Here is a 22,696-nt window from a genome sequence, read left to right on the forward strand (position 1 = left end):
ATTTGCACTTCAATATTATCTTGCAATCAGAAAATACCACAAAAAGCCTGAAATTATCAGGAGAACAAAAATGACCAACGACTGTGTGGAGAAATGACCATCGCGGCGTATAGAATACGCAGTCAGGCTACACTGCAGCAACCGCGTCAGACAAGCGTGTAAAATTCATATTTTAAAATTCAAATGATCCCATATCATAGTAGCGCAACGACAGAGCATTTACAACGTCAAAACATTAACATATCAAACCGCCAAGCCTTTCCGAGCGGACCCTATTTCGCGGGAGGTCGCGGGGCTTTCAGCATTACCCTGACAACTTGTGGCAAACGTGATTTTAAACCTACGAGGTCTAGGTGTGAGTCTAATGGTCCACGATTCTACTTGATCTTAATTCAAGGAACTATGTTTTCTACGCTCTTCATGCTCTAAACAGCTGCTTTGGATTTAGTCAATAACTTGATTGGCCACCGGGATATATTTGGAAGCAATAATGTCCAAAATATTGGTAGATTCCGGTTAATGCCCTTCATCTGTGTTTGTTTCGTGGTTCTTCCGACTTGATGATTCAGTTCGTACCGAATTACCAGACTTTTGAGGAAACAAAGCGAGAGCGAGAGCGACAATGCACCATATCAAGGTTTACAACATTTCTTTGGTGTAATCCACCTTTTTGCGTCAGTGTCAAGAAACTCTTCGGCAAATAATCTAATTGTAAATCAAGCTTGATGTTCTACAAATTGCTGCCCATACAATTCAGCATGCAATTCAAATTCTCTGACCCCGATAATTTATGAATAGAAGTGGCTCTGGCTTGCCATAACACGACCTCCAAAATATCTGTAAGCATTCATCATATTTATAAAGAAAAGGTAGCACAAACATTCGAGAGGGACGAGGATTGTGGGTATCTGATGAGCTAGGAGTGACAGAGAGCAAAGTGAGGGAGAAAAGGAAAGTTCCAAAATTAGCGCGTATACGAACCTCAGAACATAATCAGACCTTTACGCCCAAGTGCGAAGGTGCACGAAGGTGCACGTTGGACTGTTTTATTGCTGAGGTTGCTCCCGAAAGTATGCCTGATTTTGTAGCCAATGATTCAATCCGAACCTCAGGCATTATCACCGTCCCGGTTTTGTGCCAACTGGCGAACGCAAAGGACACACAATTGAAGGGCCAAGGAGACACAAATGTTTTTTGAACATAGTACTCATTCACTTAAATGCGCATCAAGATATCCCAGGAAGTGTATAGAACTGCCCGACCTTTGAAAGTGTTCGTAATTCTACATAATCTGCATGACAACTGTGGATCCGGATTTTATACACTACGGTCCGGCGCTGTGGGGCGCGGTCCGGAGTATACAAATTCGACATCGACTTAAACTGCATAGATCCTTGGTTAGTTTGCTATCAATTCCATTTATTTCTATTCTCCTTGGCAAAATGACTTCATTCTCTACCACCCCCTTCGCCGATCCCCTCTGGCTGAACCGCGGTTTCAGTCCATACTACACAGACTCGCATCGTCGACTTCAAAAGGAGGTCCGAGAGTATGTCGACACATACATTGCGCCGTTCTGTGAGGAATGGGAAAAGACAGGCGTTGTACCACAAGAGGTACGTTTATAGCCAAAGACCAAGAGAGTGATCTTCGCTAAAGCATTTCTGAATAATAGGTTCACAAGCGCCACGCAGAGCTCGGTTACACTGCTGTCAGCTCATTCCCACTTGCAGCAGACTACCTAAATGGTCAACGGCTTCCAGGAAATATTAACCCGCGAGAATGGGATGGATTCCATGACATTGTCGTAATCGACGAACTAGCTCGCTGTGGGTATCTAGGAATCGTTTGGGCATTGGGGTGCGGTAACTCGATCGGAGGACCACCAGTGATCAACTTCGGCAATGAAGAACAAAAGAGGCGATTCCTCCCGGATATGTTGAGAGGGAAAATCAGATTCTGTTTGGGAGTGACTGAGCCAGATGGTAAGAGTTTGCAACTCATGACCTCGTGAATGAAATTCATTCGCTAATCGAGGGGGCAGCTGGATCTGATGTCGCCGGAATTACCACGACAGCAGAGAGAAATGGAGACATGTACATTGTGAATGGAGCAAAGAAATGGATCACCAACGGCATCTTTGCGGATTATTGCACTGCCGCCGTGAGAACAGGAGGCGAAGGAACCCAGGGCATCTCTGCTCTAATAATCCCACTCAAGACCCCAGGAGTAACCTGCAAAAAGATTGAAAACTCCGGTGTTCACGCGAGTGGATCAACTTATATTGAGTTCGACCAGGTCAAGGTGCCCGTCGCCAATCTGCTTGGGGTGGAAAACAAGGGTTTCCCTGTCATCATGAATAGTAAGTTTTGCCAGTATATCAGCCTCCAGAAGCAAGTCAGTTGCTCTAACCCTCTACCCAGACTTCAACCACGAGCGTCTCTGGCTTGCATGCACATCGCTCCGTATGGCACGCATCTGCGCCGAGGATGCATACCAACACGCCATCAAGCGCGAGACATTCGGCAAAAAGCTCATCGAAAATCAAATTATTCGCGCAAAATTCAGTGCAATGGCACGGAGTCTAGACTCAACTTATGCGTGGATGGAGCAATTAGTCTACATCTCCGAAACCGCCAAGAAGCAGGGTATCGACGCTTCGATGGGGGGGCTCTTCGCCAATCTCAAGGTTTTGGCGGGGCAAACTTTGGAAAAGGTTAACCGAGAAGCACAGCAAGTTATGGGTGGTCTTGGGTACTCGAAGAATGGCCGAGGAGCGAGGATCGAGCAGGTTAGTCGTGATGTGAGGGTTATGGTTGTCGGTGGTGGGAGTGAGGAGATTCTGGCCGAGTTGGCGGTTAACCAGGAGATTAAGAGTATGAAGAAGTTGAGTAAGCTCTAGATACTTAGGCATTCTTTGATTTTGAATGAATTTCAAGCTTGGTTAACACCCTAAACTATCCTCGTGAAAGAGAGTAAAAGACAACAATTTCATATATTTACCATACTCTATCAATGATGATGAACATGGCCCTTCCAGAAATTCTGGCGGCAAATTAATTTCAGTTATACTCTCTGGGCCTTTCTCTATGTCTTCATACCAGTCTCCATACCAGTCATTGTTCTTTCTTCTTTTTTCTGTTCTTCCATCGTGCTTTTGGGGTTCTCTTTAACCATATAATTCATAAAAATATAGCGATTGACTGTCCCATGATACCTTTGTATAAAGGGCATTTTTCAACCTTTCAAACAACATGTATGTACAATTTTTCTCATTTGTTGAAGCCGGATTTGACAAGTATACATTGATGAAATACTAAACAATTGAACAAAGAATCTTCCCTTCCTCCACAGCATCTCCAACACTCCATTCTGTTTGAAACTTCCCTGAAGCCGCAACAGATATATTGACTTCCATCTTCATACTCTCAATGACCATCACCGAATCACCAGACTTGACTTCATCCCCATTCTTCCTCAAAACTGAAAGAACTTTACAAGGCATGGGAGCCGCAACAGTCTTCTGCTCAGATCCTTTATTCGCTTTCGCAGTCGACCGATTGCTTTCTGCAAAAGAGAGCAGCGTGTCACGCTTGAACTCAACATGAGTGCCGATAGCAGGAAGGTGACAGTAAATATTTTGGCCACGATCGACCTGCCCCGCTAATGTATGAGCCCGTGTTGAAGGGATAGCGACTTGAGCGGTGAACTTTGATCCATTCACTGAGAGTTCAATGGTGGAGGCAAGCCAGGAATCGGGAAGAGCGGGATTGCCTTCTGCGGGGCGCCATGAAATAATTCGAACTTGGTGTGCAGGGGAAGATGTCGCTGTTCCTGTTCGCAGTGCTTGGCTTATTTCATTATATTGGGCGGATATCTCTGCTGCCGCTGAGACTTCTTCGTCTTTTGGGGATTTACCATCGGGGACTAGGAAGAGGTATACTTCCTCGGTACCGGATGATACTCCTGTTGAGCTTGGTTTCCAGATGCACATCATTTGTTGTCCTGATCCTGGATCTGCCTCTTGGCCAACTTTGTTGGGCCAGCTGGTCGTTGTCACAATGTCGCAATGAATATTGACTGGATCAAACCTTTGGTTTCGGAATTGCATGCGGATATTCCGGAGGGGTTTAGAGCGTGACAAGGCAGTAGCATAGTCTGGAAGCCGTCGGATTACCAAACTTGGGAGAATTGATACGAATTTCTCAAATTCAGGTAGTCCATGGACTGAAGGCGGCTGAAGAAGCTCATTCAAGTGCGACGGAATGAATGCAGTGGTGTAGGCAGGATCACGAAATCCCGAATTTAATAAACAGTATTGCATAAAAAGCTGATTTGTCTTCACACCAACACAAGCTGTCTGTGCAAGAACTTTGACCATTTTCTCAATTGCCAGTGCTCTTGTTGGAGCCCAAACAACAAGTTTGGCGATCATTGAGTCAAAGTAGATAGACACCAACGATCCGGTTTGAATGGCTGCTTCATATCGAATATCCCTACTTTGGGCTAATGGACCACTTGCGGGCAGCCAGAGGTGGACTTTGCCATGCTCGGGGAAGAAGTCTTTCTCAGGGTTTTCGGCGCACAGTCGGCACTCAATTGCGTGTCCATACTGAGTGACTTTGTCCAGCGATGGAAGACTTTTCAGGCTACCACCCGCCGCAACGAACAATTGCAGAGCAACAAGATCAATTCCAGTAACTTCTTCAGTGATTGGGTGCTCAACTTGAAGTCTGGCGTTTACTTCCAAGAAGTAGAATCGGTCCGTCTTGATATCTACAACAAACTCAACGGTGCCAGCATTCTCATATCCAATGAGCTCTGCCACTCGGACAGCAGTTGCACTCATCTTTTGCCGCGTCTCCTCCGTGAGGAAAGCACAAGGTGTTTCTTCGATGACCTTCTGATGCCTTCGTTGCACAGAGCAATCCCGATCCAAAAAGGAAACCACATGACCATGCGAATCACCCATAATCTGAATCTCAACATGCTTGCTGCTCTCAATGAACTTCTCCAAGATGCAGTCGTCCGAACCAAACGACCGACGAGCCTCAGACTGGGCTCTTTCCAATTCATCCTTAAGCTGCCCCGCCTCGCGCACAATCCGCATACCCTTTCCACCACCGCCAGCCGAGGCCTTGAGCATGACAGGAAATCCGATCTCAACAGCCACTTTACTCAGAGCTTCGGCATCTTGGCTGGACCCCGAGAATCCAGGAATCAGCGGAACATCGGGTGCATGAGCGCGCAAGTAGTCTTTTGAGGACCGTTTGTCGCCGAGGGTTGACATGGCGCTGGGGCTGGGGCCGATGAAGATCAGACCTGCGTCATGGACGCGTTGGGCAAAATCTGCATTTTCGCTCAAGTAGCCATATCCCGGATGGATAGCTTGAGCGCATCTTGAAATGGCTGTTTGGACTAGTAAATCGATGTCGAGAAATGGATTGCGGGTACTGCCGTCAATGCTGCCAATGTTTATGGCTTCATCTGCGTCCTGAACATGACGAGAGGAGGCATCTCTTTGAAACTATCAGCATCTTTTTGATGATATATATTTTTGGTGCATGAGTTCAAGACAGTGTGGATTACTCACTCGTCGACATAAACTGCTACAGACGCAATGTTCAATTTGCGACAGGTTTGAATAATACGACAGGCGATTTCGCCACGGTTTGCGATGAGAACCTTTTGTATCATGGGTCTACCATCTTTTCCTAATGGTGGTTCTGCGACGAATAATGGTTTGCGAAGAACTGAAGCATCGGTGCCCTTTGGCTCAATAGATGTGAGAGGCATAGTGTTGTCCTGAGGCCACGAGATCTGGAGAAACTGCTTCCCAACAAAAAATGACAGATAATTCTATAGCAACTAGCGACTTCATCACTAAAGAATATCAAGTATAATTTGTGCCTCGGTCCGGTATCCGGGGCCTGTTTAGACTGTATTTGTGGGGAACCGGACCGATCAGCCCTCTATCGAGAGCTCGAATTCACCCGGGCGCCGCGCAAATTGCCCCAACGTGGCCAACCTCCGGGTCTTTCTGCTCTTTTTGGTACGTCTAGGTTGATTATCCAAGAGTAATCAATCTAATCATTCCTCAGAAGCGATGGCAAAATGATTCGCCCCCATCCAAGGATGCCTGTCCAACTTGAGCAGATCTTTTCTAAATTTAGGACCCTTAGAAATAGAGGTCGTCAGATATGCTCTGTTTTCTTTCTAAATTTCTCGTCCTCCCTTGATATCTCCTTCATCTTATAGTCTTATGCGAATCAGCTATGAGCACCTAGGGGCATCAACCCTCCCAGCCAAGATCGATGTAATACGTAAAACCACGGTAAAATTTCCATATACTATTTAAACTCAGATTCTTGCTAGCAAATTATGTGTCTCCGTTCCATTCACCCCTGGCTGCGATACCACCTCCAAGCACATTCCCAACACATCACGCGTGTCTCTTGGATCGATGATTCCGTCGTCAATCAACATCGAGCTAGTAGAATAGCAATCTGCATCTTTCTGAACTCTTTCCCTGAAACTAGACACCTGCTTCTTTAATTTTGTTGGTGACAGAGTCTGCCCTTTAGATTTGGCGCTGGCTATTTGCACGTTCTCCATGACGCCAGCCAGTTGATCCGGGCCCATCACGCTGCAACGGCCAGTGGGCCATGAGAACAGAAATCTGGGGCTGTAGGCTCGGCCACACATGGCATAATTGCCAGCTCCATATGAAGCACCCAAAATGATAGAAATGTGGGGAACGTTCGAGCAGCTAACAGCGCTAACGAGCTGTGCGCCCATTTTGATGATTCCAGCATGTTCGGCTTTGGCACCGACCATGAAGCCGGTGACATTGTGAAGGAAAATGATAGGGGTATTTCTATTCTTTTCAGTAACTGGAAATTGGAATTTTCGATATTCCTATGCAAGACTTACTGTTGATTGCACATGCGAATGAACTGCGTGGCTTTCGCCGCCTCGTTTGGATTGATGACAGATAGCTGATTTGCAACGATACCAACAGGGAAGCCTGGAAGTCATAATTCAGTGCATGACTCATGAATTTGAAGAATTTAATCTTACCCATGATATGAGCCGAAGCCGTAATCATATTCGGGCCGTACTTGGGTTTGAAGACTGAAAGACGGGAGTCGTCCACGATACGCAATAAAACCTCGTTCATGTCGAAGGGCTTCCGAATGTCCGGATTCACAATTGATAGCACATCCTCGATGGGATATCTCGGTGCCAGTGGCTCAATTAATCCAGGGACTGAGGGCACACGTGCATGAAGCGAAGCTACCCACTCTCGTGCTTTATGAATTGCATCAAATCTATACGCTCAGGATTAGTATTTAGCAATCCAAACAATATCAGATCGATCCTACTCATCAGATGCAATTTGGTCCGCGAGACCAGTGGTCATTGCGTGGACTTTAGCACCGCCAAGCTCTTCTGCCCCAATAACCTCACCAGTAGCCATCTTCACGAGCGGGGGCCCTCCGAGGAAAGCCTGTGCCTGATTTTCGACAAAGATCGTGTAGTCTGACAATGCTGGATGGTATGCTCCTCCAGCCGTTGAGGATCCGAAAACAATAGCACATGATGGCTTTCCATATCGGGTTCGGAGTGCAAGATCGCGGAACAGCTGACCACCTTTGTGGAATACTCGAAATTGTTGTGGCAAGAATACACCGGCCTTTTTGGGTCAGACTTATCTGGTGAAAGTGGTGTGGTACTTACCGATTGGACTAAGGAGACTAGTGGAAGATCGTTCTCGAATGCAATCTCCATCATGCGGTTGACTTTTAACACTTCCTCTGATCAGCATATCTTGAACAGTTTTGAATTATTTGTTCATACCGGTCATCTCATTCCAAGCTCCTCCACTTTGAGTCGGAATATGAGACATAAGAAGGCATATGCGTCCGCAAACATTTCCTATCCCGGCAATCAAATTGCCACATGGGGTAGACTCGTCATTTTCAAAACCGGTGAATGCTCCAAGTTCAAGGAACGGTGAGTCTTGGTCTAGCAAAAGTGCGACGCGATCCCTTGCTAACTTCACGTCAACTGCGTTTCTTGATGAGACGGCTCACGAACTTACGTAGCAGCTGACCACGATTTTGGTGTCTTCGGAGTGAAACATCGTTTCCTTCAGCAGAAACTTGCTTTAAAGCCTCTTCGAACCTTTCAATGACAGGCGCCCAACTCTCTTTGTTTGCTTGAAACTGCTGGCCCCGTAGATCGATCTTTGTGCTTGCCACAGGAAACGAAGACTCGGTGGCCATGATGAAAAGGTTTTCGAATTTTATTTTGTTTGCAGGGTATTTTGCAGAGCATGAATAGATTTGTAGCAGAAAATCAATATCCTCGCATCAAAAAGGCTTTGGGGCCGAGTTTCTAGGGTCGAGCTGAGTGGAGCCTTCCCGGTCCGAGCCCGGGAACGGCGCGGACCAGATCACTAGAGAGGGTGCGATAGTGTGGGGGAATAGACAATCAAATATCATATGAATCATATAATCAAATCAGTTCTTCATGATTGGAGCCTGTGTTTGACATGCTATAACCAAGCCCTTGTTCCTAATCCTCGACAACTACATCCCCTTTTTTGACGTTAGTGATATCTAAAATGAATCCCAATCTCGCACTTGTATACGGCCCAAAAGAGCCCGAACTATGTCTCAAGACTATGGGCGCTCTTATCGACGACCAGGCAGTTCAATTTGGGGATCGTGCTTCCGTTATTTTCCCCTGGCAGTCTGTTCGGCTGTCCTACCGCCAATTGGCAGACCGGAGCAGAATTCTAGCCAAGGCAATGCTGGAGATGGGACTGCACCATGGTGACTGTGTCGGTATCCTGGCAGGAAACTGCTATCAATACATCGAGGTCTTTCTTGGCGGTGCTCGAATCGGATGTCCTGTCGTTGTCTTGAACAACACATACACACCTGCAGAGCTTGAAAATGCTGTTCGGAGAAGTTGTAAGTCTGCTGCAAACGTCGACTTTTAATGTCAATGGCTGATACAGTGATAGCCTGCAAGCTTATATTCCATGCTACAAAGATAGGCTCTCGAGACCTGACTGGTCATATCGAAACCCTTCGAGGAACACAATACCCAAACCCAGCGCTACCTGAGCTGCGTCGGGTTTTTTCGCTAGGACTTGGGGGATTTCACAATCCGGGCGTAGAAGTCCAGCCTTATAACACGTTTACTTCGAATGGACTTTCTGTGTTCATGAACAATGCAACACTCGAGCGTGCAGAACGAAAGGTCACTCGCGAGGATGTAGTTAACTTACAATTTACTTCTGGTAAGAGACGTACAAGACTTCATATCTTATTGCTAATACTGACTTATTTTGAAGGAACGACGGGCTCTCCCAAAGCTGCAATGCTCACACATACGTAAGTCAATTGGAAGCAATATTCCCAATATTCAACTAATGAGCATATATGTAGGAACCTCATAAACAATGCTCAATATGTCGGTGGAGCGATGCAACTTACTCCAGAGGATGTGATCTGTTGCCCGCCATCTATGTTCCATTGCTTTGGGCTTGTCTTGGGCTTTCTTTCATCATTTTTCTACGGAAGTGCAATCGTCTTTCCATCTGATTATTTTGACGTTGCAAAGGTTGTTAACGCCATTATCGATGAAGATGTCACAGTTCTTCTCGGTGTCCCAACCATGTATGTTGCCGAGTTAGAGGTCATGGCAAGAACAGGCCAGAGACCCCGGCGACTAAGAACCGGTCTAGCTTCAGGCTCAACAGTATCGCAAAATCTCATGAATCAGCTGCGAGAGACTATGGGCGTCGAGAAAATGCTTATTGCATACGGAATGACGGAAACCAGTCCAGTCAGTTTTATTACTTCGCTGAATGACAGCGACGAAAAAGGTACAACAACAGTTGGCCGGGTCATTCCACACACGGCTGCAAAAGTCATTGATGAAAAGGGCAATATCTTGTCGCGAGGACAGCGGGGAGAGTTGTGCACCAGCGGATTCGTGTTGCAAAAGGGCTACTGGAGGAACGAAGAGAAGACCAAAGAGGTGATGCGAAGAGACGAGAATGGCGTTTTGTGGATGCACACAGGAGATGAAGCCATGATTGATGCCGACGGGTATGCTCATATCACTGGTCGGATCAAGGATCTCATCATTCGAGGTATGTTCAAATTATCCAATACAAATTTCAATGACCATGCTGAATGATATGTACTACTAGGTGGCGAAAATATCTTCCCACGAGAGATTGAAGAGCGACTGATGTCGCATTCATCGATTTCCGAGGCCAGTGTAGTCGGCATCAAAGACGAAAGATATGGTGAGGTTGTAGGTTGTTTTTTGAAGGTATCGGGACAGTCTCAAAAGCCCAGTACTCAAGACGTTCGTCAGTTTGTTGGAGAAAAGCTGGGCCAGCACAAATCCCCCAAATATATATTTTGGCTTGGAGATAGAGGTGTGGGTGAAGACTTCCCCAAGACTGGCAGTGGTAAGCATCAGAAACACATGATGCGCGACATTGGCAATCGGTTGGTGGGCGCTGTCAGAGCAAAGCTTTAGTGCAGTAAATATCAATTCATTTCATTGCAAGGTTATATTATCTGATTACGAAGCTCTCTATAAAGCTATAAAAAGATCTTAAAATCTGGTGATCGGTCTATTCATGGACATTGTCGCTACGATGGCATGCCAACCTTGGACAACCGTTTTATCGCATTTCATCTTACCAGTCTTTCCCTTTCACTCTTAGTTCCTTGTTTGGCCTCAAATGTGGTGTTGCTCCTTCCGAAATTTGCGATCTGCGTAGTTCCCTCCGAGCTCGGTCCGAGACCCGGACATCTCTCCCCGCGTTTAGGGCTTTTTGGAGCGGACCGGGCCAGAACGGGGTAGGAAATTTGGAGAAATACGACACTAATTCCATTCTGCTATGCTGGATTTCAAAGCCCAACAACTATCGATTTGGCATCAAACTCGAGACCATGAGCCCAGCAGTTCGGATTGTGGAAGTAGGTCCACGAGATGGCCTACAAAACATCCGAGACACAATACCGACCTCAATCAAGTTGGAATTGATACAGCGGCTTCGGAAAACCGGTCTTCAAACAATTGAACTGACGTCAGTGGTTTCGCCAAAAGCGATCCCGCAACTGGCAGATTGTCGTGAAGTGCTTCGTAACGCAGACATCAAGCCCCTCTTGAGTAACTCACAACTTCGACTTCCTGTGTTGGTTCCCAACGTTAAGGGGCTTGAAATTGCCATACAACATGGCGTTCGAGAGGTTTCTGTGTTTATCAGTGCCACGGAGGGATTCAGTAAAGCCAATATCAACTGCACAGTTGCGCAGGGGATTGAGCGGGCAACCCAAGTAGCTTCACTGGCTATACATTCTCAAATTGCTGTCAGGGGGTGAGCAACCTGGTCTTATGTCGCCTCAGTTGATCACAACTAACATTGGTAGCTATGTTTCGTGCATCTTCGCGGATCCGTACGACGGACCAACTCCATCGCCGGCAGTTCTCCGCTGTGTAAATTCTCTGCTCGAGGCCGGCTGCTACGAAATCAGCCTTGGAGACACATTGGGTATTGGTTCCCCCTCAAACGTGCGCGAGCTCATCAAGTACCTCGCCAGCAATGGCGTCCCGCCAGAGAAGCTCGCAGGTCACTTCCACGATACCTACGGACAAGCCGTAGCAAACGTCTGGGAGGCATTCAACAATGGGATCCGAGTATTCGACAGCAGTGTAGCAGGTCTGGGCGGATGTCCTTTCGCGCCCGGAGCAAAAGGAAACGTCGCCTCCGAAGACCTGGTCTACATGTTCCACAACGCAGGAATTTCAACAGGCGTCGATCTCCCAAGATTAGTGGAGACAGGGGTCTGGATCTCAAAACAGCTCTCAAAGAACAACTCAAGTCGAGCTGGAACGGCATTATCAATCAAATCCCAGCCGAAGACAACACCAAGCAAGAATACATCCAGCCTCAAATGGAACCTTTTCACCGAAACAGAAGGTCTTCAAATATACCGATCAGGCGCGAACCTGAAAGTCGTCCTGAACAGACCTCACAACGGAAACACCCTGACAACAACCATGATATCCGACCTGACGCAAGTAATCTCAACCGCCAGTTCCGACCCCCTAACCTCCCGAATTATCATAACAGCCAACGGCAAATTCTTCTGCACGGGCATGGATCTCAGCAAAGGGAGCACAGCCGTTGGAGAAGGAGGATCAAGCAGCGAAGCCCAGTTCGGTGCTCTGACGGCCCTCTTCGAGGCGATTGATCAATGTCCCAAAGTGACCATTGCAGCGGTGAATGGGCCCGCGTTTGGGGGAGGAGCTGGACTGGCTTTCTCATGCGATATGCGGATTTTCACGCGAGGAGCAAATGTCACATTGAGCGAGGTGAAGCTGGGGCTTTGTGCGGCGACGATATCGAAGTATGTGATTCGGGAACTGGGGATCGCGTTTTCACGGGAGATGATGCTTTCTGCTCGCTCGGTGACGGCGGCGGAGCTGAAGGGGTTAGGCGCTGTTTCCGAGATTGCGGAAGATCAAGATGATCTGCGGGTTAGACTTGATGAGTTGTTGATACGGCTTAAAGTTGCTTCACCTAATGCTTCACGTATGTCGAAAGAGTTGGTTCAACTTGCTTGGGCGCACGGGGGAGGGGATGTGCAAGCTTCTGGAATTAAGGGTTTGTTTAGAGAGATGATGGGGTCTGATGCAGATGGAGCATACGGTGTGAAAGAGTTCCAAGCGAAGAGGAAGGTGGATTGGGATATCTATGTTCAGAAACGGACGACGAAGCTGTAAAAGAGAACCTGAAGATTGTTTGTGCTACTTGGTAATAGAAACATCTAATCAACAAGAATCTTGAGGACAATGACAGACGGACATTAAATAAAGCGCCGCCAATGATCAAAATAGCATCCAAAGGGCGGGGCGTGTAGCCGCATATGTACAGAGGGGCTCAGTCAGGACCCGAAAGTAGACCAACAGGAAAAGGGGGAGTGCTGGATTCCGTCACGCCGATTAAATGCTGCACTGATGATCAAAAAAGCACCCGGCGTGCCGGGGTCGTCGCAGGGAGACTTGAATGAGCCCCGTGCTCGTGTCTCGTTGCTTCGTGTGAACAAAGGGAAGGAAATAAAACAAACAAAGGAGAATCGTGGGAACGCCATCCACAACAAAAAGGGAAGCCTCCAGAAACAAGGGATATCCAACTCCAACTCATGAATAACAATCAAAATTTGACAATTAGATGACCACCACGTCGCCCTCGGCATCCGCAGGGTCAGAAACCATCATGTCTCCGTATTTTCCGACTGCCAGCAGCATGGTATCATCCTCGAGATCAATAGCGCTGTCGTCATTATTGTGGCCTTGGAAGCCTTGGTCTTGTAGAGACAAACGCTTTTCATTGGGAGGATGCTTGAAGTCCGGATGATGGTTGGCAGGTTGTGCCTGGTGGGTGGACTGGGGCACAGGAGGAGTAGCATTAGATTTTTGAGAAACATTAGAAACTTCAAACGGGGATGGCTCAACAGCACAATCTTGTTTCAGTTGAAAGTTGCCTAGTGACTCGGGACCAAAGGTGGCACTTTGCAATGATCCAGGAGTGTTGCGCATGAAGCCTCCCTTCTCGGCCTGCCAAACCATCATTTCATGGAAGAAGACCTTGGTCATCCACCATGCACTAAAGCTTTGAGCTCCGCCCAGGGTGAGTCGGTGCAAAACACTATCCCAAAGTGCGTCAACCTTTTCGATGACACATTGTGTCCGGTGATTGGCAAAGGTAGCAGGGATGTTGAGAATGAAGTGAACCCATTTGTCGGGGAAGTTATACTCGTCTCCAGGCGCACTTTCCACTGGGAAACGGTGGGCCGCAGCTGACTCGGGGTCGTCAGCGCGGGTGTAGAAAGGCAAGGCGGTAGAAGGGTCGGCGTCAGTCAATGGGGTAAGGAGAGCGCGGATATCGTGCTTCAACATCTGTTCCGTCGCTGGCTCGGCACACGTGGGAATATTGGCCTTGGTCATCATATCCTGGGGATTGACTAGAGTCTTGAAATCAATCCACATCTGGTTTCGGTTGTCGGGATGGCAGAGCCAAGCAGCTGCGGCATTGGCGGCCTGGTTCACATCAAGCATATGCTTCAGTAGGTTGCAGAAAATGTGTGCAGGAATTAAACGAGCTAGGGAAACATGTATAGGTTGAGTCCGGAATGTTTCGGTGATGTGACCGCAAAGGCGTTGTGAGATGGACATGAACGCATCCAAAACTGGCTTGGGCACAACTTGAGTGGTCAGAGGTGCCACGAATGCAATCATCTTCTGATACATCATCCAATCACACTCCTTGATCCATGGGGCAAGATTGGGATGTGTCAACAATTTTTGGACGGGAACAGTCAATGTGCCGTGGAAAGCCGAGAAATATTTCATAAGGTTACGTTCTTTGCAGTATCGGAAACTATCAATGACCGAAATGCAGTGGGATCGATAGAGCGCAGCAAGTGCGGCGGCAACTTTAAAGTCACTGCCGGCAGGTAAATAGGTCCGAATGTCAGGCAGTTGCAAAGCATCGTTATCAACAACGGTATTCTCATCTAGCGGGAATTGAAGCATCTGGTGGATCATCTTCCCAGCCTGCTGGGCCACGTTCTCGCGTGTGATGGTTTCATCCGGTCCAGATGAGCCGTGGCCCTGGCAATTGCAGTCTGCTGGCATAGGGTTGTTGGGGAATCGGGGGGCAAAGGAAGTGGTAGGAGATGGGAACACGGCAGTATCGGCGGTGGGTTGTTGAACGCTAGCACTATTGAATGGTCAGTGGAAACATTGAAGTTTTCTCAATGGTTCAATCATACCTTCGTGAACGCATCGCACTAGCAGGCCTTGAGGGCATGGAAGCAGGGCCAATGGAACCGCGGGCGGCTTGGGGCATGGGAGCAATTTTCTGTTGTTTTTCCTCAATGACAGACAAATCCACATAGTGGTACTTGGACTCGCCGCGGACTCCAAGTCGCCGAGTCTGAACATTGGGGAAGATAATTCGAACCAACTTTCCAAACGACGCAGGGTTCAGCACCGAAACGCGTTCTGTGCCACAGTTCTCTGCATAGCAGCAGTAAACACGGTCACGACGCACTGAACCACTGCTCTTGCGGCAGTTTTCTCTCAACCTGCAAAATTGTTAATCCAGGACAGATGACATGGGGTACCTTTTAACTTACCATATCATGGCGAACACCTGCTTCACTTTTTCCGCCTTTCCACCACCACCTTCATGCTTCATAACCTCAGCGGCCATTTGCTTGAGATTCCATCCTTCGTATTGACGAAGTAGTTTTCGTAATTCGTTGTCATTGGCTACAGTCGAACTGGCACCCCTTTTCTTCTTCCCACCGGGTTCCGAAGTCTCCGGTTCCTCGACGAGGTGCTCGGGCAAGTGATTCTCGACACCACTGTCATACATATGTTGGTACGAGCCGGCAACATTTGGCAAGCCGCTCGGTATATCAGGTGGCATCGAATGGTGGGAGAGTGCATGACCATGCATGGAATGGTTTTGAAAGTCCTCCCCACGTGTCATTATAGCGTGGGCGTCCTGCATTGACTGGTCTAGTCCAGCGGCACTCGCGTGATTTGATAGCTGGTGTCCGAATCGCATGAGCATGTCCTCGGGATTGTTGAACAGATGTTGACCACCGCCAGCCTGCGAGGGCATAAATTGAGGAAATCCGTCGAGATGTTGGTCTTGGGTTTGCTGGGTCGTACTCGAATGGATGCTTGCAGTTGATCCTCTGGAACGAGGACGGCGGCTAGCTCTGGAGACGGCTTCAGAGCGTGCTCGAATGGGATCTGCGGTACCTGGCCGGCTGTGTGGAGCAATCTGCGTTGTCTGGGACACAACACTGCCCTGAGAGTGAGCTCGGGCTTGAGGATATGTTAGCATGGAACGAGCAAAATGACCCGCAGCAGATTTTTAGCTTAGCTTACCAAGTTCGGCCGGCATCATGTTGGTTGCTGTTTGAGTTAGTAAAAGTGGAGGAGCCCGTAACCAGGGAGATGACCCTGCGCGATGGTGTTCCACGGCGCTCACAGGACCATTCGCTTTCCAAAAATTAGGCAAGAACTAACGACAAACACAACATGAAATCCAAAAACGTCCAAAAAAAAAAAGCACAAGAGGTATCGCGAGCCAGCTTGGGCTTTGTGAGGCTAGCCGCGTTGTGTGAGTCGAAGAGAATAAACAGAAAAGGGCCGTTCCTCTGACAACGTTGTTTTTCCCAGGTCACGTGTATTTCGTAAGCATTCCGCAATAACAAGGGCGTCAACAAAGATGACAGTAGGAATGACTACTATATTTACATATGCACTGTCATCAGTTTAGCCATGCACGGAGTGATTCTTCTATCTAAGTTGGTATGCAACATTTACACACTATGTTCTATAGTATGATTGTTCCCAAACATCGTCAAGATGATCTTCATCCTGTCACGTGACTCCAGCTTGAATTGCAGTGCACATCAATAATTAGGGTAAGGAGGGTCTATATAAGTCATATCACATTCAATAGTATCTAAATGCATATCAATACTGCATCCTAAGCAATGTTGAGTCTCGTCAAAATAAGCGCGTCAGCGGCGCGGAGAAAAAGTTCCAACCAAGGAACCCCAAATCTTAAACTATTACATCATAGATGTTTTGATATCAACTTCCATGTTTCATATTTTTATCAGTTTCAATTGATCCAGATTGATGTGGTGGCAATTATCTAGATCTGATCGTCCGTATCTACATACATTTTCTTTGATTGGTTAGCTTTTTGTTTTCGTTTGTATCAACGTATGGGATTGGTTTTGTTGACAATATATCTCCACCAGGAATGCACATCCATAGATATATATCTACCTGCTTTACTCTCCACTTTGATTTCTTACTTTTGACTCCTAAGGTTTGACTCCCGTAATAATATTTATATCATACATCTTCCTAGGTATGCTCTGAATCACAACCACCAAGCAATCAAACCCAGCATTCAACATGTTGACTGCCAAGAGTTAACCGAGTGGTCCGACATTGAAACCACGGAAATAGAGGGGCTCCACGCGGCTGAGAACAGGAACAAAATTAGAACAATTTGGTATTGCGACATTTGGTTGGTTACTGTAGACCAGCATCTCACATCCCCCTTGGCGTTGTAACAGAGAGCCAATCCCAAACCACCAGCCTTACGGTGAGATCCGTTAAGGCAGTAGGGCTGTGATGTCACCTAAATTATCTCCAGACCTCCCCCTCTTCCTTTTCCCCCTCTCTCCAACCTTTCCACTTCAGAGACCCAATTATGCAGAAATTCAAGGACAAGATTAGCAATTTGGAGGGGTCTTTAAAAGGTGGGATCCCACAATCACCCCACTTTCCCACCAACTAACCAAGTCAAGATACCCATATCCACGATGTGAAAGCCGAAGCCACGCATTTGAAGCACAAGGTCGGCAAGTTCTTTAACATCATTAATCCAAACCATCGCCATGACGAGGAGCATGAGCAGGCCACGGATCGCAAGCGCACTGAGCTCTCAGAGTCACATCGCTTCAAGTCTTTTGCGCCCGTCCACGATGGCAATCGCGTCAAATGGTATGTGGATGCGAAAGATTACATGTGGGCGGTTTCTGAAGCCCTAGAGAAGGCCACTGAGACTATCTACATTGCCGACTGGTGGCTCTCCCCAGAGCTCTTCTTGCGCCGCCCTCCGGTGGAGCACCAAGAATGGCGATTGGACCATGTCTTGAAGCGTCGCGCTGAAGCAGGCGTGAAAATTTATGTAATTGTTTACAAAGAGGTTCGTCAATTTCCTTCAGACTTGCTATCCGAACAATTGTATTAATATGTTGAACAGGTTAATCAAGCCCTGACTTGCAATTCCGCACACACTAAACATGCGCTGCGAAATCTCTGCCCTGAAGGAACCCCTGGTCATGGCAACATCCGAGTGATGCGCCATCCTGACCACAATGTATTTGAAAACGCAGCCGACATGACTCTCTACTGGGCGCATCACGAGAAGTTCATCGTGATCGACTACAACGTAGCCTTCATCGGTGGTATCGATCTTTGCTTCGGACGGTGGGATGCAAACCAGCACCCCCTGGCCGATGTCCACCCCGCAGGACTGCGGGATGATATTTTCCCAGGCCAGGATTTCAACAACAACAGAATCATGGATTTCCAGAGTGTCCAAGACTGGCAGAGCAACGAAGTCAGTAAAGCCGACTACGGCCGCATGCCCTGGCATGATGTTGCCATGGGGTTGCAGGGCGACTGTGTGTACGACATTGCCGAGCACTTCGTCCTGCGCTGGAACTTCATCAAGCGCGACAAATACAAGCGCAGTCATGATGTCGACTGGCTTTTGATGGAGGGCCGCACGGGCGAGGATGAAGACATCATTGCCGTGCAGCGTCCTAAGTACCCGTGTGGTGATTACATCCAGCACCCGCTGACTCCGCTGGGAACCAAGGCTCGCGGTAATGTAGGCACTGTGCGTGCTCAGATCGTGCGCAGCAGTGACGACTGGAGCAGTGGAATTCTGAACGAGCACAGTATCCAGAACGCATACTGCGAGACGATCCGCAACGCGGAGCACTTTGTGTACATTGAGAACCAATTCTTCAGTATGTCAGCCTCTATCCCGAGAAGCACCCTTCGCTAACATTCGCAGTCACTGCCACCGGCGACCAGCAGCACCCGGTTTACAATCAGATCGGCCGGGCCATCGTCGATGCTTGCGTGCGCGCAGGTAAAGAGGGCCGCAAGTTCCGGGTCATCATTGTTATCCCTGCCATTCCTGGATTCGCTGGTGATCTGCGCGACGATGCTGCGACGGGTACTCGGGCGATCATGGACTACCAGTACAAATCCATCTGCCGTGGAGAGCACTCAATCTACGGACAGATTGAGAAAGAGGGCGTTGACCCCCGAAGTAAGTTGTTCTCTAGCTGGAATGTCAGCGTATGTCTAACAAGTACGCCCAGAGCACATTTTCGTATTTGCACTACGGGCTTACGACCGCATCAACAAGACGCCCGCGCTCGAGGAACTCGAGAAGGAAGCCGACGTGACATACCAGGACATCCAGCGTGGTATTGCCGAATCCATCATGAGTGAAAGTGTGCACCCAGGTATTGGCAAAGAAGGCGACAGCAACGAGAAAGATTATGAAAACGAGCCAAGTCAAAAAGAAGAAAATCTCCGCAAGCTCGAGAGATTCGAAGAAAAATACGAGCAGCGCAAGAAGGAAGACGGGTTCCATAGCAAAGACACAGTATCGCACTGCACAATGCTGAATGGAGGTAAATTGTCAGACGAACAATGGGAAGGCGAACCAGAAGCCGAGAAGGGCAATTTCGTTCAGGAGGAACTGTACGTGCACGGCAAGGTGTGCATCGTGGACGACCGCACGGTCATCTGCGGCAGCGCCAACATCAACGATCGGGTAAGTACCACCAACCACGAAAGTGAGGAGTCTGGCCAGCTGACGGCGATCTAGTCCCAACTCGGCTCGCACGACAGCGAACTCGCAATCGTTATGCAAGACCAAGACCTAATTGACAGCACGATGGATGGTGTATCATACAAGGCAGCGCGATTTGCGGCGACGCTGCGCCGGCAGCTGTGGCGCGAACATCTAGGCCTTCTCCCCGCCCAAGAATACGATTCACCGACACATCCCAACTCCCGATCTGTAGATGAGTGTCTGAATCAGATCGATGAGGGTGCAGAGAACGACTTCGTGGCTGATCCTCTTAGTGATAAGGTCTGGGACACCTGGACCTCTCAGGCGAGTGGAAATACTGAGGCGTACCGAATGCTGTTCCGGGCGGACCCTGATGACAATATCAAGACGTTCGAGGATTATGACAACTTCCGGCCACGCGGAAACCATAAGGAGGGCCATTTGTTTGATCCATATATGCCTGCCAAGGATGTTCGGGAGAAGTTGGATCTCATCAAAGGACATCTGGTTTGGTTACCATTGGATTTCTTGAAGGATGCCGAGATGGCGGAACCTGGGCTGGCTGTGAACCAGATTACAGAGGTGAGTCAATTGCCTTGTTTGCCTACAAGGGTTTATTTACATGTGGATCATTTGGCTAATCCTTTTGTGACAGAGTATCTATACCTAAGCGGGAACGCTTGCACATTAGATTCTCATGGTTCAATCAGGATCGCACATATAATTTGAATTATCTTAGGTAGTCATTTTATTTCTTACAGGGATGTGAATTTTGAGTCACCTCACCTCACAAAAGAAGAGGTCAAGAGGTGTAGATAAGTTATGCACACCGTTCCATCTTGAACCTAGAGAATATAGTCCGGACAAAGCCCTAAACGCACAGGTACACAACAGCAAAAAAAGTCCTTGCGTGGAGAAATAGAGTTGACCCAAGTCTTTGGGAATTCTTATTGGTTTTTTCCTAAATCCCCATGATTCCCTTAGTCTTTGTTTAGCGTTGTTTAGCGTTATTTAGTGTGTTTAGTGTATTTAGTCCATTTAGTGTACGGAGTACTAGTCCGTTCTTGGAGTTACCTTAGTGTCTCGGCACTAGCCACGGAATATTTCGCAGCCCTTCCGGCGATACATCTCATTTCTGCTGCCACTTAGGTTGCATTAACGCAACAGTGGATAACGTTTCCTGTCAACATGAATGGTCCTGAACTCAGGATAGGTTCATTTCGCTCTCGGCAATCCATTTACCACAGTACTATTCAGTAGATAGCCCACACCCCCACACCCTCTCGCAAAAGACGGGAACTAGTATTTCCTTCTCAAATAAGACTTTTTGTTTTTGTTTTTGCTTTTGCTAAGTTGCTTTTGCTAAGTTGCTTCTGAGGGGCCCAGGAATGCGCAACTCGCATACCGGATCTCTGACCGAAACCTTAGAAATTGCTTTTTGGGAGTATCGGCAGTAAGAAAAACAATTTGGACCCTAGATCTCGGGCCTTGGGATGACCAAAGCAAGGGCGAGATCGACCTACAATCGTTTGCCCGCGTCCCTCTCGGTGAGTATCGCCAGATTCCGGATCGGCATACATCTGCACTGCAGCGCATTGAATGTCGCTGGTTATGGTGTCGAGATGATAGGCTTCGTTACGATGCCGACAGAGGCTACCACAGGAGATACCTTAGATTTAGATAGATGCATGACAGGTTTCATCGGCAAGGTTGTATAACATAGGAATACGAAGATAGCACAGCATTGAGAAAATAATAAGACAAAAATTGCTCCTTGGAAGTTCAAGCACAGAAAGAAGTTTAAAAGCGAAACAAGAAACCCAAGTCTAAATGTAACTCCTTCAGATGCTATAGTGCATCAAAATCTTTTAGGACTTTTGGAACACATCATGCAAAAACACCAATCGCCAAAAACGAAGCCACGAAGAAGATCGAAACCCAAGCCCAAGGGGTTGGGGCTGTGGGGGCTATGGGGTGGACACTACCCTTGCACCGGGTTCATGCAGAGAGGCAGATCCTTCCTGTGAATTCCGGAACACAGATTTACAATATGCATGTGTCTCTTTCGGGAAGTCAGTCTTTGCAAGGGAACATCGAGGATTTGGAATCAAACAAACTTACTTTGGAAAAAGGGATCTCCACTCTATCCTTTGGCATTGTGGCAGGCATTGCAGCGACAATGGCCACAGGCCTTGCAGCGCCAGATCGCCACAAATGGTCCCGAGTTACAATCGGAACAACGCCAAGTGAGAATATTGCCATTGGTAGCCTGGACAATGGCGAAGACGTGACCGGAGCACTGGTTGGCCATTGTTTGATAAGTAGACCCAAAAAGTGTAGCTGATGTTGTCAGTATAATCTTTAGCCGAACCCGAGACTCTGTTCACGTACAAATTGAACGACGTTGGTAAGACCCGAGGGAGTGGAAGCGATGATCTTCGGACAAGGGTTCCAAGCAGCTGATTGGATTTATATAAGGAAGGAGAGAAGAGAGTTAGGGTGTGGCAAGTGAAAATGATAAAGTCAATTGAGAGGCAAGCTGTGAGGGATCGTTCGAGAGAACAGTGCGGAAGTCAATTGAAGTAGATGGTGATGAAGATGAGACCTTGAATCACGGACGACTCATTCCTTATATAGATCGATATATCTCGACAGACAAGCAACAGAGTCTCGATCAAGGCGAGAGAATCTCAGATCCAACCAGTCGTAACTCAAGGGCCGAAACGACGCATGAATCCGTGCTGGCGCAGGTAACCGGAGGGAGATATTAGCTGAACTGCTTCATTGAGAAGGACAAATAAAATATTAAAAGAAAACCAATAAAAGCATTTGCGAATGAGAAATAGATGTAGATGAAAATCTACTCTGAGCGTCGTTTGTTTCTAGGCAATTAAATGAAGCTACGTAGATCTCCAAATAAGGTGAGAGAACGATTAAGTCGAGACAGATTTTCAGGATCGAATCTCGATCCAAGTCATCGGCGGGACATGATTGGGGTAATCAGTATTAACAGTTACCATGGTTAAGGTAAAGAGGGCCCCGGAAGGGACCCGAAATATTAATTTAGTGTAAATTTGAGATACATTATACCAGTTGGTGGTTACATGGGTGAGAAGTACATGGAGAACAACTAACTAATGATAGGATACAACATCACTACAGGAAATA

The 22,696-nt window shown here is 47.6% G+C and overlaps 7 protein-coding genes across 7 annotated transcripts; 4 read left to right on the forward strand and 3 right to left on the reverse strand.

Moving 5' to 3' along the window:
* Positions 1 to 1,442: 1,442 nt before the first annotated feature.
* Positions 1,443 to 2,902, forward strand: N7529_006053 (acyl-CoA dehydrogenase family protein; the record flags this gene model as incomplete). The annotated part of the gene is made up of 4 exons (XM_057241580.1): positions 1,443 to 1,616; positions 1,676 to 1,985; positions 2,045 to 2,362; positions 2,424 to 2,902. The coding sequence occupies 4 exons, from the start codon at positions 1,443 to 1,445 to the stop codon at positions 2,900 to 2,902; spliced, it is 1,281 nt and encodes a 426-aa protein (XP_057096939.1).
* A 414-nt stretch (positions 2,903 to 3,316) lies between these two features.
* Positions 3,317 to 5,796, reverse strand: N7529_006054 (acetyl/propionyl/methylcrotonyl-CoA carboxylase subunit alpha; the record flags this gene model as incomplete). Its single annotated transcript, XM_057241581.1, has 2 exons — positions 3,317 to 5,519; positions 5,594 to 5,796. 2 exons carry the CDS (start codon positions 5,794 to 5,796, stop codon positions 3,317 to 3,319), a joined length of 2,406 nt encoding a protein of 801 aa, XP_057096940.1.
* Positions 5,797 to 6,360: 564 nt separating this feature from the next.
* On the reverse strand, positions 6,361 to 8,288 carry N7529_006055 (acyl-CoA carboxylase subunit beta; the record flags this gene model as incomplete). Its single annotated transcript, XM_057241582.1, has 7 exons — positions 6,361 to 6,877; positions 6,934 to 7,027; positions 7,081 to 7,331; positions 7,386 to 7,696; positions 7,741 to 7,811; positions 7,861 to 8,055; positions 8,105 to 8,288. The coding sequence occupies 7 exons, from the start codon at positions 8,286 to 8,288 to the stop codon at positions 6,361 to 6,363; spliced, it is 1,623 nt and encodes a 540-aa protein (XP_057096941.1).
* A 341-nt stretch (positions 8,289 to 8,629) lies between these two features.
* Positions 8,630 to 10,218, forward strand: N7529_006056 (uncharacterized protein; the record flags this gene model as incomplete). Its single annotated transcript, XM_057241583.1, has 4 exons — positions 8,630 to 8,981; positions 9,035 to 9,313; positions 9,368 to 9,407; positions 9,597 to 10,218. 4 exons carry the CDS (start codon positions 8,630 to 8,632, stop codon positions 10,216 to 10,218), a joined length of 1,293 nt encoding a protein of 430 aa, XP_057096942.1.
* A 1,215-nt stretch (positions 10,219 to 11,433) lies between these two features.
* Positions 11,434 to 12,825, forward strand: N7529_006057 (uncharacterized protein; the record flags this gene model as incomplete). The annotated part of the gene is made up of 1 exon (XM_057241584.1): positions 11,434 to 12,825. One exon carries the CDS (start codon positions 11,434 to 11,436, stop codon positions 12,823 to 12,825), a length of 1,392 nt encoding a protein of 463 aa, XP_057096943.1.
* A 444-nt stretch (positions 12,826 to 13,269) lies between these two features.
* Positions 13,270 to 16,027, reverse strand: N7529_006058 (RFX family transcription factor; the record flags this gene model as incomplete). The annotated part of the gene is made up of 4 exons (XM_057241585.1): positions 13,270 to 14,824; positions 14,877 to 15,191; positions 15,243 to 15,945; positions 16,009 to 16,027. 4 exons carry the CDS (start codon positions 16,025 to 16,027, stop codon positions 13,270 to 13,272), a joined length of 2,592 nt encoding a protein of 863 aa, XP_057096944.1.
* Positions 16,028 to 17,356: 1,329 nt separating this feature from the next.
* pldA (uncharacterized protein) lies at positions 17,357 to 20,198 on the forward strand (the record flags this gene model as incomplete). The annotated part of the gene is made up of 7 exons (XM_057241586.1): positions 17,357 to 17,405; positions 17,454 to 17,854; positions 17,912 to 18,686; positions 18,734 to 18,994; positions 19,047 to 19,507; positions 19,562 to 20,110; positions 20,184 to 20,198. The coding sequence occupies 7 exons, from the start codon at positions 17,357 to 17,359 to the stop codon at positions 20,196 to 20,198; spliced, it is 2,511 nt and encodes an 836-aa protein (XP_057096945.1).
* Between the last annotated feature and the right edge of the window lie 2,498 nt (positions 20,199 to 22,696).

The sequence above is a fragment of the Penicillium soppii genome (assembly GCF_028829465.1).
Source record: "Penicillium soppii strain IBT 18220 chromosome Unknown utg000005l, whole genome shotgun sequence".
NCBI classification, from domain to species: Eukaryota; Fungi; Ascomycota; class Eurotiomycetes; order Eurotiales; family Aspergillaceae; genus Penicillium; species Penicillium soppii.